Source organism: Anopheles darlingi, chromosome 3 (genome assembly GCF_943734745.1).
Source record: "Anopheles darlingi chromosome 3, idAnoDarlMG_H_01, whole genome shotgun sequence".
Classification (NCBI taxonomy): domain Eukaryota; kingdom Metazoa; phylum Arthropoda; class Insecta; order Diptera; family Culicidae; genus Anopheles; species Anopheles darlingi.
In genome coordinates, this window is record NC_064875.1 from 44,025,038 (window position 1) to 44,038,785 (window position 13,748).

At 49.6% G+C, this 13,748-nt stretch overlaps 2 protein-coding genes across 2 annotated transcripts in view; one reads left to right on the top strand and one right to left on the bottom strand.

Annotated features, from left to right (window-relative positions):
- LOC125957658 (uncharacterized) overlaps nt 1-13,748 on the top strand; it is a 367,185-nt gene that overhangs the window by 209,020 nt on the left and 144,417 nt on the right. The window lies entirely within an intron of this gene.
- Nucleotides 11,927-13,274, bottom strand: LOC125957683 (cuticle protein 38-like). The gene is made up of 3 exons (XM_049690545.1): nt 13,177-13,274; nt 12,749-13,000; nt 11,927-12,632 (listed from the first exon to the last, which is right to left on the bottom strand). The coding sequence occupies exons 1-3, from the start codon at nt 13,186-13,188 to the stop codon at nt 12,477-12,479; spliced, it is 420 nt and encodes a 139-aa protein (XP_049546502.1). The 5' UTR covers nt 13,189-13,274; the 3' UTR covers nt 11,927-12,476.

Below are 13,748 nucleotides of genomic sequence, written 5' to 3' on the forward strand. Positions count from 1 at the left end.
AATGGTGGTATGGGTCAACGACATTACAATACAACACATTTGATCCATTTTTCCGGTATTTAGCTTACGATGATTTACATAGTCACATGGTAAATCATAACTAAAAGCACCGCACTTCAAATTTACTCAAACGTCGATCGATCAGATCGAGGGTCTTTCTTCTCTCTCGGACGATCTCGGTGGACATTCCAATCGCAAGCCGTTCGTGATAGATAGCTGTTGGTATTGTTTTCTATTACTATTCGGTTACTGCTGCTTTTTATGTTTCTGCATGCAATTCCGATCGTATAAGGGACATCCGGACAGACATGATTCATTTTTATATATATGTAGATTTAACAATTAAATAACATTAATAATAATAATATAATAATAATTAAAATGAAATAATATTCTTTCCACAGCTTGATTCATTCATTAAGTATATTGATATTGAGCCGGACGGCACTTTTAGCAGGCCGTTGGTAGTAAATTATGATTCGACGTCGGACGACAATCCCGACGTCGACAAAGAAATAACCAACGAAGAAATAACCAACGCGGAAGTGCACGTCGAGAAACGTCGTCGAGCACGCGCGCCCTCGAGCCGAGAGAAAACGTCGAGCACGCGCGCCAAGAAAAAAAATGAGCAACAAAAAAAGCGCAAAGGAAAAAGAATGATAAACTGCAATTATTGCCCTAGGAGCTTTGCTGGACAGCTTGCCCTATTTAAACACAATAGGCAAATGCACAAGATTGGCACAAATCAAGAGAAACAAATAAAATGTGACCAATGTGACAAACGTTTCGCAAGCAGAGATAAGATGGAAGAGCACTCCAAAATGCATGAACTAAATTTCCAATGTGGGGAGTGCTCTGAAACTTTCAGAACACATATTCAGTTGGATAAGCACATGCGTACCCACGGACAGCAGGGCTACAATTGTTACATATGTAACAAGAATTACACTCGGGCGTCTGACGTAAAAGACCACGTGAAACGAAAGCATCCAACGGCACACCCATTTAAATGTGACACATGTGAAGAAACATTTGGAGACTATAAAATAATGAAATGTCACAGGCGCACTCACGAGCCAACAATAGAAAAGTTGAAGTTTTGTGAGAAATGCCCCTTTAACACCAATAGAAGTCATATTATGCAACGTCACCTGAAACTAAAACACGACATTGAAAAAGTGTACGAGTGTAGTGAGTGTGGAAAAACGTTCCATAGCTATTCAGTTATGGTTCGTCATAAGCTCACACATAAGCAAGTCTTTGTATTTAAATGTGATATGTGTGATGCAAGTTACACTAGAAAAGGCAGCATGATGAAACACAAGCTGCTCAAGCACAGCAACTGGGTAGTGCAACCAGGTGCCTCAGAAGAAGCGACCATGGACTCCGTCAACGACGACCCATTTACTTCTGCCAGTCCGGCAGAGGTAGATGAGCCCATTGTCGTAGGGCCTGGTACAGGCTCCGTCGTCTTCGACGATGTATCATCTTCATCTACCGCAACAGAGGTCCACGATGTGCTTCCTCCCTCGAAAGAGGCAGAGGTAACCATCGAAGCAATGGACTCCGTCAACGGTGACCCATTTACTTCTGCCAGTCCGGCAGAGGTAGATGAGCCCATTGACGTAGGGCCTGCAACAGGCTCCGTCGTCTTCGACGATGTATCATCTTCATCTACCGCAACAGAGGTCCACGATGTGCTTCCTCCCTCGAAAGAGGCAGAGGTAACCATCGAAGCAATGGACTCCGTCAACGGTGACCCATTTACTTCTGCCAGTCCGGCAGAGGTAGATGAGCCCATTGACGTAGGGCCTGCAACAGGCTCCGTCGTCTTCGACGATGTACCAACAGAGATCCACGATGGGTGGGTTACTTATAACTACGATATCTTATTTACTTCTTCCGGTAGTCCGGAAGATGTGTCGTATACTTCTCCCTACGATGTGTCATTTACTTCTTCCGGTAGTCCGGAAGAGTTCCCAGAGCAGATCGAAGCGGAGCCATCAACATATACCGCTCCGATCTCCGAGATGGCTCCGAACTCCAAAGCTGCACAGTTTCCATGCACATTGTGCAGTAATATTTATAAGACGCAAAGTGCCATGTGTAAGCACAGGCGATTGGCCCATAACATCTCAAAACAGAGGCCTAAACAGCGTCCACAACAGTTTCCATGCACATTGTGCAGTAAAATTTATAAGACGCAAAGTGCCATGTGTAAGCACAGGCGATTGGAACATAACGTCTCAAAGGGAACGAAGGCTCGATCGTCTAGCTCTTCTGGGCGATAAGAACTGCCAAGCCACAGAAAACGCAAGCTCCACAGAAAAGCAAGAAAAGCAGTACAGTCCGTGCCATCCGTGCCATCCGTGCCGTCCGTGCCATCCGTGCCGTCCGCGCCGTCCGCGCCGTCCGTGCCGTCCGCGCCCGAGAGGACAACAGCCCGAGAGGACAACAGCGAATGCCATCCAAGATGAGCCAGCGGTTCGACGAATAGCTGTTTGCGGGTTTCTTCCTACACAACAACATAAGCCCTCAACAACATAACACCCAGGCAAGCGCAGCCGAAAGCCGTATTTGGAGGACACCAGCGTCGAGTGTGTCGATGTAAGAGATAGAACTGCATAGCTCGCCTTGTGGTGACCTATTTTGTTAACTCATTTTCGGTTGCAGGTTTTAGCATCAAGGAGACGGGAAGGAAATGGATTCTACGCCGTGGAAATGGGAAACAAGCCGTACCGACGACGGCGACCGGATAGTATGAAGGGAGCCCAGCTGAAGGGAGCAAAAAAGCAGCAGCACATCAACTGCAACGGTCGTCGATACGAAACACGTTCGTTCTGCTTGCTCTTGCTACGACAATTGCTGTTTCCGTCCCCTACCTGCTTCCTACTCGGTAATTCGTATGTTCGATTATCTTTTGCAGCAACGACGATGCACGTTTGGCCGCACTCGGAAGTCCTGGCCCTGGCATTCGGATTGTTGGTGTCCGCGTTATCTATCTGGACAGCAGGCGGCGTTATTCCCGATCGTTTCTGCTTCCAAAAATCGGTATGTATGATGAGACGCCAGACGCAAGATTGCAACAGAGTTTGCTGATCGAATCGCAGCAACCACCGTACCGCTCACCGTTTGTACCAACTTTCCGCTTTCGTCGATTCTGCTGCCACATCTAGTAACCTGTGATCGGTGGTTAAGAGATTGGCCTGGATAGGATTGGATGAATTCATACGAACACCGGAGACTGAAGCCAATCGATCCGCAGATTCTGTCCACGATGAAGACGCAAGGCCCGAACCCTCGTCTTCGCAATCAGATACCGTACCTAATGGAGGGTGGAACTGCATCCGGTGGTGGACCTGGTAGCGGTACCGGTGATCAGCAGGGTAAGGTAGAGGTCAAGTAAAGGTCAAGTAGGTAGAGGAGCAGTACAACCAGACGGAACTCCCGAATGCTTACTGTAACGCGATGCTGCAGGTGTTGTACTTCATCATGCCGCTTCGCAAAGCGATCCTATCGCACTCGAAGGACAAGGAAGGAGTGGAGGAAGCAACAGCATCCAGCTGGATCACCAGGAGACCAATCCGGAACCGGGGGAATTGCCGTTTCGTTCAACGGATCCAGCACAAGTACCAAGATGTGTCGTTACGGGACGAACTGCTCACGAGTCGATTGTCACTTTGCACATCCACGGTAAGGTCCACGGTCGGTATTTATTCATGGCCCTCTCTGATTGTTCGATCTCGATTGCAGCAAATCTTCAACCTGCGTCATATCAGCAGCCCCGGCCGGAGGGGCGGCAGCCACGCATCGTCATCAATCTGTTCCGACGGTGAAACCGAGCCACATGAGCGAAGTCCGCATCACGTGCATCCGGGGACAGGGCGAGGATGAGGTTGTCCCGTTCATGGATGATTACATCTCGACGCAGGAACGCAGGTGGTCGACTATCTGACCAAGTTTTCCGGCATCAATATACAGTCGGAGACGCACGATTCCGTCGAGGACGCTCGGACAGCACTGCAGCTGTCCTTATCTACGGCTACAGGAAAAGGATGAGTTTTCCCGGGCGCTCTCGACGTTGTACGAGAAGGGCAAGCCTGTCGGAAATTCCGTAGCTGCGTGAGCCCCAGTACCCGGAGCGGTGGGCCGCTCGCTTTGATCGATCGCTCGATCAAAGGAGATGCGGCAGGAGCGGACATCCGCACGATCACCAGATCACGCGGGCGGGGGTGATGCTCGACCGTCGACCGGACCGTACCAACTACGATTAACTTGCAGGTACTCAACTTTACCAGTCTTCACGGTGCGATGGCGTCAATTCCGGGACTGCAAAACGTTCAGGTTGGTTGATGTGGAAAAAAGGGTGATGGCAGGGAGAGAGATTTATTATTGTTCACTTTATACACCCTCAAACAGGTTCAAATTCCCGGACTTCCATAGCCGATTTCTCTGGCCGTCTTCGTCTACGTCGTCAGGAACGACAACGGGTGTGTTAAATAACTCTGCGAACAACAGCGCAGGCCAGACGACTAGCCTACTTGTGTCCGTTCCCGTGACCAACAAAAACGCTTTCATATATTCCATTTCCGTTTTGACGAACCGGTGAATGCTGGTCAACCGATACAGCGTCTCTTCACACAACCGTCGATGCTCATCGGTTACAATCTAAAACAGGTGTAAGGAGGTGTTCTCAGTGCAAAAAGGATGGAGGCCAGGACGACCATCTTCAACCAGGAAGGACGTATCAAGGTACGGAATTGGTGGAAAACTCAGTGTCCCACGGTGGAACCGTCGTACGATTCGTTCTCGCTACACTGTGCCCGACTTTGTCTGGAAGAGGGTGAGAAGGACAGTATCGTGATTGGATGCCACTCGGGACAGCTGTGCATCTATCAGCCCTCGGGTGCGCGGACAGAGTTACCCGATCTGGATGCAGAAACCGAAGGACACCCCGCCAACCAGCGGCTACAGGGCGATGCCTTCGAGAATCAGTTTCACGACGTAGGTAGCGTAGAATAGTGGACCACGGTCACCTTTAGGTAGCTAATAATTGATAAACCTTTTTCCCTCCCCGCAAGCAGAGCAAGCAGAAACGATCCCCGGCAGCAGCTGGCCGTACTGTATCCGATGCGATTGTGCATCTTTCAGATCGTCACCGTCGAAGGAATCGCCGAGCATGGAGACTACACGAAGCTGGTGCCACTGTACGACCATGCGCTCGCCAAACCTGCCTTCTCCTTCTGCCAAGGCCCTTTCGGGGGCATCAAGGGGCGCGAGTTCCTGTGCGTGCAGCATCTGGACAGTTCGCTGCGGTTCTTCGAGCAGGATGGTATAAGCTACGAACGGACGCTGGCCACGGATCGCCATCTACCATCACCAGTGAGGTATGTAGTGCGGACCGATTGCTTCGTTACGGTGGCACCGAGCTGGGTGCTCGAGTGTTACCGCTATCAGGATATTGCCGAGGCGCAGGAGGCGTTGCGACGTCACGATCCAATCTGGTCACTGTCCGTCGGTGAGTACGCACTCGATCTTAGCGTCCATCAGTTCTCCAGGTAAACGTCCTCCCTCGAGGTGCGATTACTTATTTGACCGAGAAGCCTGAATGAAATTTGACCGAGAAGCCTTTCGCTTCCAGCACGGAATCCGTCATCGTGGTGCTCGGAGAGAACAACCTGGTGCTTGGAGAGCGTGTCCGACACCCATCGACTACTACTCACCGATCTGTTTCCACGCGTTCGTCGTCGGCTGGTACTGGCTGGGTATTGTGTTTTTGTGTTTGTGTGCGAAGATTCTCCCCCATCTCTGAGAGTCCCTATCTGATGATTCTTTTCTTCCACAGAACCCGGTGCCCGGTTACTGTTGGCCGTCGTATCGGAGAGCGGTTCGCTGTTGGTCTACGAAAACGATCAAATCCTTTGGTCGGCTCAACTCCCGGACATCCCAGTAGCGCTCAGTCGTGCCGGTCGTTAGCGGTCAAACGGAATTACTAACGATCGGCTATCTCGGATCTGAACCGGAGATTTGGCAGTATCCGTACGAGGCGGCCACGCCTGCCTCGCTAGCCGTAACCGTATCCTGTTCCTACACCAACAAGCTAAGCATTACACGAGTCCTGCAACGCATCGAAGGAAGCCAAGCATAAGATCACTCTGACGGCCGTGGGAGGTACCGGATTGAATCCGGAGTTTTGTACTTCGGAAGGTAGCCAGACGGCCTTAGGATTGCAATCGCTGGTCGATGGACGTCGCGGCCAGGATGGAACGACTGGACCCCCAGGATGGAACGGAACCCTGAATCGAACCGGAACAACCACAGGCCACTCGTCGTAGCGGTTTCTAATATATAATGTAATAATGTATTATTGTATATGTAATTATGTATTATTGTAATTTTTTCTAATATAACTTAAACTTAAACTCAATATAACTTATATTCAATATAACTTCAACTTATAACTTAAATAACAATAAAAATTTTTGTCTAGCCAACCATGGTTTTGAGCGTGTTTTTGAATTTAATGAATTAATTTACAAATTTTTTTCTGGCAATTTTTTTTCTGGCTGACACGTTTTAAAAAAAAAACAGCTGTAAAAAAAATAAAAAACACGTTTTAAAAAAAATAAAAAAATAAACAAAAAAAAATGTTACGTTTTTTAACGTGGAACAAAAAAATGTTCCGTTTTTTAACGTGGAACAAAAAAATGTTCCGTTTTTTAACGTGGAACAAAAAAATGTTCCGTTTTTTAACGTGTCCGAGTTTTTCTTGAGCTGGCCGAGAAAGCATAAAATTCGCCTACAATTATGCAATTCACGAAAATATTAAAACTCGAACAATGCGCGGATCGATGATCAAAAACACGTATGGAAAAAAATGATTGGGTGGTAAATTATTTTACACATTTTTCCCTAAATTTAAAACTTCTCCTGGATATTCTGTTAAAGTTCTATATCAATAGAAGCATAAATGGCAAAGATACAGATTTTTGAAAATCGTCATACATGATCCGTTATCTGCGCGGTTTATGAGCACAAAAAGTTCATAAATTACCATCTGAAGTATTTTTGCTGTGCTTTATTATCAAATCGTCTGAAACTGACAGTCCGAAGTAACATTATTCTGGCGAACAAATTCACTCGGACATATGCAACGCTGAATATTTTATATATTTTCTTCGATCAAATATTATTTCAATGTTTCAGTTTGAAAGTTTCGTCAACTGTAGATTGTAAAAACATATTATTAAGGCCCCATTCAACACATAAGCCCCAAAGCATATAATTACATTCATCTCAAAACAGGGAAGAAGAATCCCAAATTCTAGGTAGTAGAAATTTGAATTCCCTACCAAACCAGGCTATAAAAAAGATTAATTCCAAACCGAGCACAAAAGGTCCAGCTTTATTTCCCATTGATAACTCATTTGATTCCATGCACTACGGCTCCTAACAGTCTAGACTAGTTAATTAGGCTTGTAAGGTGCGATGTTCGAGACAGGACAAACAACCGAAAAGGGCCTCTGGGTGGTAACGGCAGCGACGGCAGTTGACGGGTCGTTAAATGTTACACCCTTTAGGGCAGCTTTAGGTTACAACCTTGTAACGCCATCATCGTCTGCCAGTTTGTAATCGTTTCAGTTGGACAACTTGATCGTATGCCTAGCTGTGGGTTGATGATTGTGGAAAGGAGATTAGTCGGAGCAGATGGAATGTGATTGATGCCAGAAGCCTTTCATAATTTGTCCGATTAATATAATTGCATAATCATTTGTTTCGTTGCTCTTCGCTGTTCGCTTATTCGTTTGTGATACTTGTTCGTGGAACATTACTGAAAGGAGTGTAAATTAAATAAAAGGGCGTGAGTAGTTTATCATGAATCAGTGAAACACGTGCCATGATAGATCATTCCGCTTCCAGCCGAGCTGAACGGAAATCCATGACTCGCAGAATGGCCAAAGCTCATCGGATGAAACGATTTGAATTCCTACAGCTTCACAACCACGGTCATTCTATTATTTACTTTGTGTTCACCGATGCTCAGAAGCGCTTCTCTGGCCATTAGTGTGTCTGATTGCTTCGACCGACGGATTCATTATTTGGTTCCTTTTTTTTCTTGCTGCGTCATACTTCTCACGAGATCATTTGATTACATTTCGATCCGTAGCGGCCACCCAACCCAAACCGCCATAGAGCTGCCAGCCGCACACTTCCAACTCAATCTGTAGCATGATTAGGGGCGTTTTGCTTGTCCTAGAATGGCAAATAGCTACGCCGCTGTCTAATGATACGCTTGTACAGCTCGGCTGCTGTCGCTTTACGCATCATAAATTCACACCGGGCCGCCGGGGACAGAAACGACTCAATCGGATTTGAATGGAATCCGACGAATTCCTGTCGCACAGTTTTGTCACTTTCCGTTGCAGCAAAGCAGCCCGTGTTATTACGCGAACGGTTTTTCGGAATGTCCTTCAAACTAGAAAATTGGTCTTAACGCAGAAAACAATCATTGTGGTAGTTCCTTTCGGATGCGGCTCCGTCTTCAAGGACTTGAGCACAATCTTGGCGTGATGATAGGTATCAGACACCATTCTTCCAGCACCTATCTGGTATCCAAACTAATCTGCAGCTTAAGATCGGCCAAAAGAGTGATTAGCACGTACTGTTAGTGAGACATTAGCCTCGCAGTCTCTCATGTAAATGAATGGCGTTTGGTGCATGATTTATCAACAAATGATTTTCCGTTGGCTTTTTCTCCTTCTCCTTTTTCTTTTGGGCAGGTATTTGTTTTCAGTTTTCCCAGCTCTCAAGCAGTAAGCGTTCGGCGCGGTTCTTTGGCCCACCAACCGCCGTGGCCACTGATAGCGATCGTTCCCGGCTGCACAAACGCTTGCACAATCGCTGCAACCGTTCGGCTTATTCGGTAGGCTGTACAGGGTCGGTAGCCTCCCTTAAGCGAAAACTAACGCGCCAATGTTTGCGAACCAAGTACCATGTTGGTTGCTGATAACCTTTTTATTGCCGTTTTTTTTGTCCTCCTTCTTCTTGCTGCTGTTACTTTTGGAGCCGGGGCAGTTCTCAAGCATGAATGCCTAAATATCGACCACTAGCGGTGTTCAAGGCCGGCACCAGTTGTACGCTGGTGCAGCAGCACGCCGTTGCGGAATTGTTTTCTGGTTCGACGCAACGCTTATGCACCGTACGAGGTGAGAAGATCAAAACCCCTTAACCGACTCCTCTACCGGTGTGGAACCGGCCACGGATGGTGCGGATCGGAAAAGGTAAGCGGTTCGAATGGGCCACCATTGAAAATTGTACCGCTGCACTGTTGATAGAGCCATTTCAAGTGCTGGACCGGACTGCGAGCCACTTATGGGATGATCTTTCGTCGATCGTAATTTCTCGCTCGCTGCTCGCGCTCTGCGCTTGGGAAGGCAGAGCTGAAAACGATACGACGGATGAGCAGTAGTAGCAGCCGTGGAGCACCGGTGCCAATGAGTGTAACAGCAGTTAAAGCAGTCGTTTAATATTTATAGCACTTCATGCAACGAGCTCACGTCGCCGGCGGAATGGCAAACGATCGTTCGGGGAGGGTATCGTCTTTGTTCGCTGGCATACACACTTTACTCATTCACAGCACGCGGGGCACGTGAACCCGGGGCTCTTAATCACCGCAACCGTATCGCTGCTTGATGGTGAAAACGGAAAGGAAGGAAGCAGCAACTCGATCGATTGACAATCGATCGCCCGGCACACGGAGCCATGCTTTCGCTTTCGTTAATCGTGACACGCAGGGCGTTTAAAAAACGACAAAACCGAAAAACGCGTCACCAAACGCAGTGTCGCAAAAATCGGGGAGCAATGTTACGAGATCAAGTGACGCTTCCGTTGGTGCAGACGATGCAAATGCGTCGTAGCACCCCCCGATCGGTGGTTCGTCGGCATGGCGATCGTTTGCTGCTGATTTGTGCCCGCAGCGATTCGTGTACAGCTGATGCTCGCTCGCAGTACATGAGCATCGATTGGTTTAGTCGGTTGCAAACCATTGACCATACACCATACACACACACACATTTCTCGATTGATTCACGATGGCAGCGAACGAATTCGGTGTGCGGTTTGCAGTTGCAGTGAACATCGAGTGCGAGTGGATCAGATTTCTCTCAGCTCAGCTTTGCAACCACAAAACCCAACGGCCCCCGTATCAATTGAATCTGGCAAACGATTAATCTAACCTGGACGACGTTCATTTCTATGCCTCTTAGCCCGCAACGAACGAAGACATGCAATGGTTGGTGCGTTCTGTACGGTGCACCCCAAAAACCCATGTCACTCGCATGCGAACCCTGGGACCGGTGGCTGATGTATGATCGGATTGTGTTTCTTCCAAACGGCAACCCCAAACGCCCCAGAACGGTTGCACCGAACGAAGGTATCGGTAGCGGGAAAACCCTTTACCTAATTGCCGCAATCGCAATACAATGTTTGGTCTCCTTCGAGACCATACCAGGAATGCGCACGTTTTTTTTTGGGGTGCAGAGCCAATTAGCCAGCCAGATCTCCTCTAATGATCCCTGCCTGATCGGCGGCTGCAATGGCCTACCCTCGATTGGGGTTCGGTTTCCCGGACCCTGCCTGCTGCCTGTCCCCGAAACCGCTTTGCTTTGTCATTTAATCAACATTATAGACCAATTCATTGCCGCTGGCGTTGCCGCCCGTGTGAGACCGCCCAGCATAAACAGCACACAGAGATGAACCACGCAGTGATCGCAGCATAGAGTATATGCGATTGATGCACAGCACTAATCACTCCATTCCGCAGCAATAGCAACAGCAGCAAAAGCAGTAGCAACAATAATAAGTGTGTCATTCGCTGTGACACGATGTGGTGGACACGATTGGGCAACCTGGTGGGCCTGGTGCAAGAAAGCCGAAGCGCCCACCCCGCCCCTGAACGGAGTAATTTCTGCGTCATTCGGTGTAACCGAAGAAGTTGTCATCGTTTGGTACGCGTGTGCGAGTACGCATATTAGGAAATGCGTTTGCAAGCGTGTTTACCGTTGCCGGTGGCCCCCCTCCGGGGGTCGGCGAGTGGTGTAGTGGAGTAGGAGTGCCCATGGTCGATCAATTAAACTAGAGCCTTGGCATGGTGACAGAGAACCAAACCAAGAGGAGATCGTTGTTGTTGGTAGTATGGCATCAGGGAATCGACATCGCTTGGCGTCACCGGCTCCAGTGGCAGTGTCATAGTGTTGGCCTGGCCTGGGTTGCGCTACCGGTTGCTAGATAATTAGAGCCTCGACTCGGAATCGTAAAAGGGCAGGGCAACATGGCCGTTGGCATGGCCGGGTTTCAATGATTTTCTTAGAAGTTTTCGCCGCTTCTCCTTGGGCCCTTCAGCTCGCGGCACGCGCGTGGCCCTGGGGGCCCTCAAAAAGGGGCGGCCTAGCGGGTTTGATCTTGGTGGGAAACTCACTCCCGCACTTCCATCAGCCGCGCGGCAGTGTTGCATAATGTTGGATTCTTTAAATGCATCTCCGTGGACCCTTATGGCCTTATGCATCGCATCGTCGCTGTCGTCGTCGTGTTTGTCAAGATCAAAACGGTGGTGGTTTGGTTTTTGGTGCAAAGCGAGAGGATACACGGAATACGGAGCAGCAACGGAAAATGGCCTCTCGGTCTGGTGGTCTTTTGAATTTCGCAAGCAACTGACATTTGGCCATTTGGGGCTGACACGCGGAACGGTTGGTGTTTTGGTGCGAAAAGGTTAATCACAGGCCACTCCTTTTTTTCCTCGAGAACCATCAACGCCTACTGGCGCTGCTGTTGCTGCCACTACTCTCGAATCGCTGGTAGATGTCAGGATAATTTGCTAGGTTATGTTCTGCCTCTTGTGGGATTATGCTGGATTGATTGAACAATGCACTTCGTATTTTTCGTATATTTTATTCCGTAATAAATACAGTGAATTTACATCATATGTACACGGTTGAAGTTCGTTCGTGATGGTCGGAATGTCGGTTGTGCCAGGAGGAGTTAATCTCAAAATCTTGCAAGGGAGGGAGGGACGGCATTCGCAGCACGCGGCAGTGCCCGAGCTCGAGTCAGTCAAGAAGAGCCGCGGGGCGCTCGCCGGCACCGGCGGATGCCGTTTCGATGTTTGGAGAACGAGAAGGTGTTGGTGTATGGGTGTGTTTCTAGCGAACGGAATTCTGCGTCAACTAATGGCAAGAAGACAGGCGAACACTGTGTTGGCGAGGAGGGAGGGCTTGGCGTGGCGGTCGGGAAATGCTCACTCCTCTCCCGTCCCGGTGGGGGTGCAATCCGATCACAGCAGGATTTGGAAGTCACCCTCACAACCGGGCGAAAGGAGGGGAGGAAGCGATCCCAGGTCCAGATGCTACCCTTGGTCCCAGGTCCTCCTCGGGAGAGTGTCCCGTTCTCCTTCTCCCACCCCCCGGGGGGTTGTGGCCACCTTAGTGGTAGTATCCGTGAGCGTAGGCAAGGGGAGCGTGGTGAGCGTAGGCCGGGGCATGGTAGGCCGGGGCGGCGTAGGCTGGGGCGGCGTAAGCCAGAGGAGCGTGCGACACGACGGCCGGAGCGGCATAGGCAACCGGGGCCTTCACGGAGACCTGCGAATGAACACCCAAGACAAGCGGGAACGAAAGACATCAGCACCACGGTTCGAAGCGACGAACCCGTCATTGGGGGGTTTTTGGGGAGCTTTTGGTGCACCAATTCAACGTACCTTGTAGGTGTTGGCGTAGCTGGTGGCAACTGGGGCAACGGCCTTAACGATCGGGGCATGGTAAGCCGGGGCGGCGTAGGCAACCGGGGCAGCGACGGTCTTCACAACCGGGGCAGAGTAGGCGAGCGGCGCGGCATGAGCGTATCCGTGCGAGTAGGCCAGCGGCGCGGCATGGGCCAGCGGGGAAGAGTAAGCCAACGGAGCACCGATGTATCCGGCCGAGACGGCGGCGAAGAACAGAGGCAGAGCCAGCTGCGTAGTGGAGGAAGAATAAGAAGAAGAAGAAACACGATCAATCCAGGATTCATCCAGGGAGTGTAGTAGTAGCGGGATTCACTCGCGCCACTTGAGTGGCCACTGGGTAGACACATTGCACACAATGACACACACTGGGTTTGGATCACTGGCGGAGAAACTGGGAAACTTACGAGCTTGAACATTTTGATGGTGGTTGGGTGGGTACGAAAGTACAAAGATTTGTGAGAAGCTGAAAAAGCTTGGTTGCACCTTGGTTGAAGTGTGAAACTGGAATGCTTTTCTGGCTGGCCGTTCTCACTATTTATAGTACGGGTCCACCAAACGCCAATCCAATTCGTCGAGCGTCGAACGCGCGGCCGAGTGGCCGTACCGATGCTCTAGGATCCCCGTCCTCACCTGTCCGCCTGTCACCACCGCCTGTCGTGTCGTCGTCGTCGTTGTGGCCCGCCTCAGAACAACCGATCGCGCTCCCTCCTCCCATCCCGCCAAGGGGTTGAACTTAAGAATTGATATCTTTGCTAGGTACACGAGCTAGACCCTCTCTCACTCACAATTGTTGTTGTTGTTGTCGGACGGTTGGTCGGTCGATCGGTACCCGATCGGTTTGCTGCCGTTGGTTCTCCCTCCCTGCCACGCGAACGGCTCACGAGATTGATTCTTTGGCGACGGAGGGCAAACGAGCCGACGAAAGAGATTGTGTCTGCAAACGACAACGACAACGACGACGACAACGACGACGACG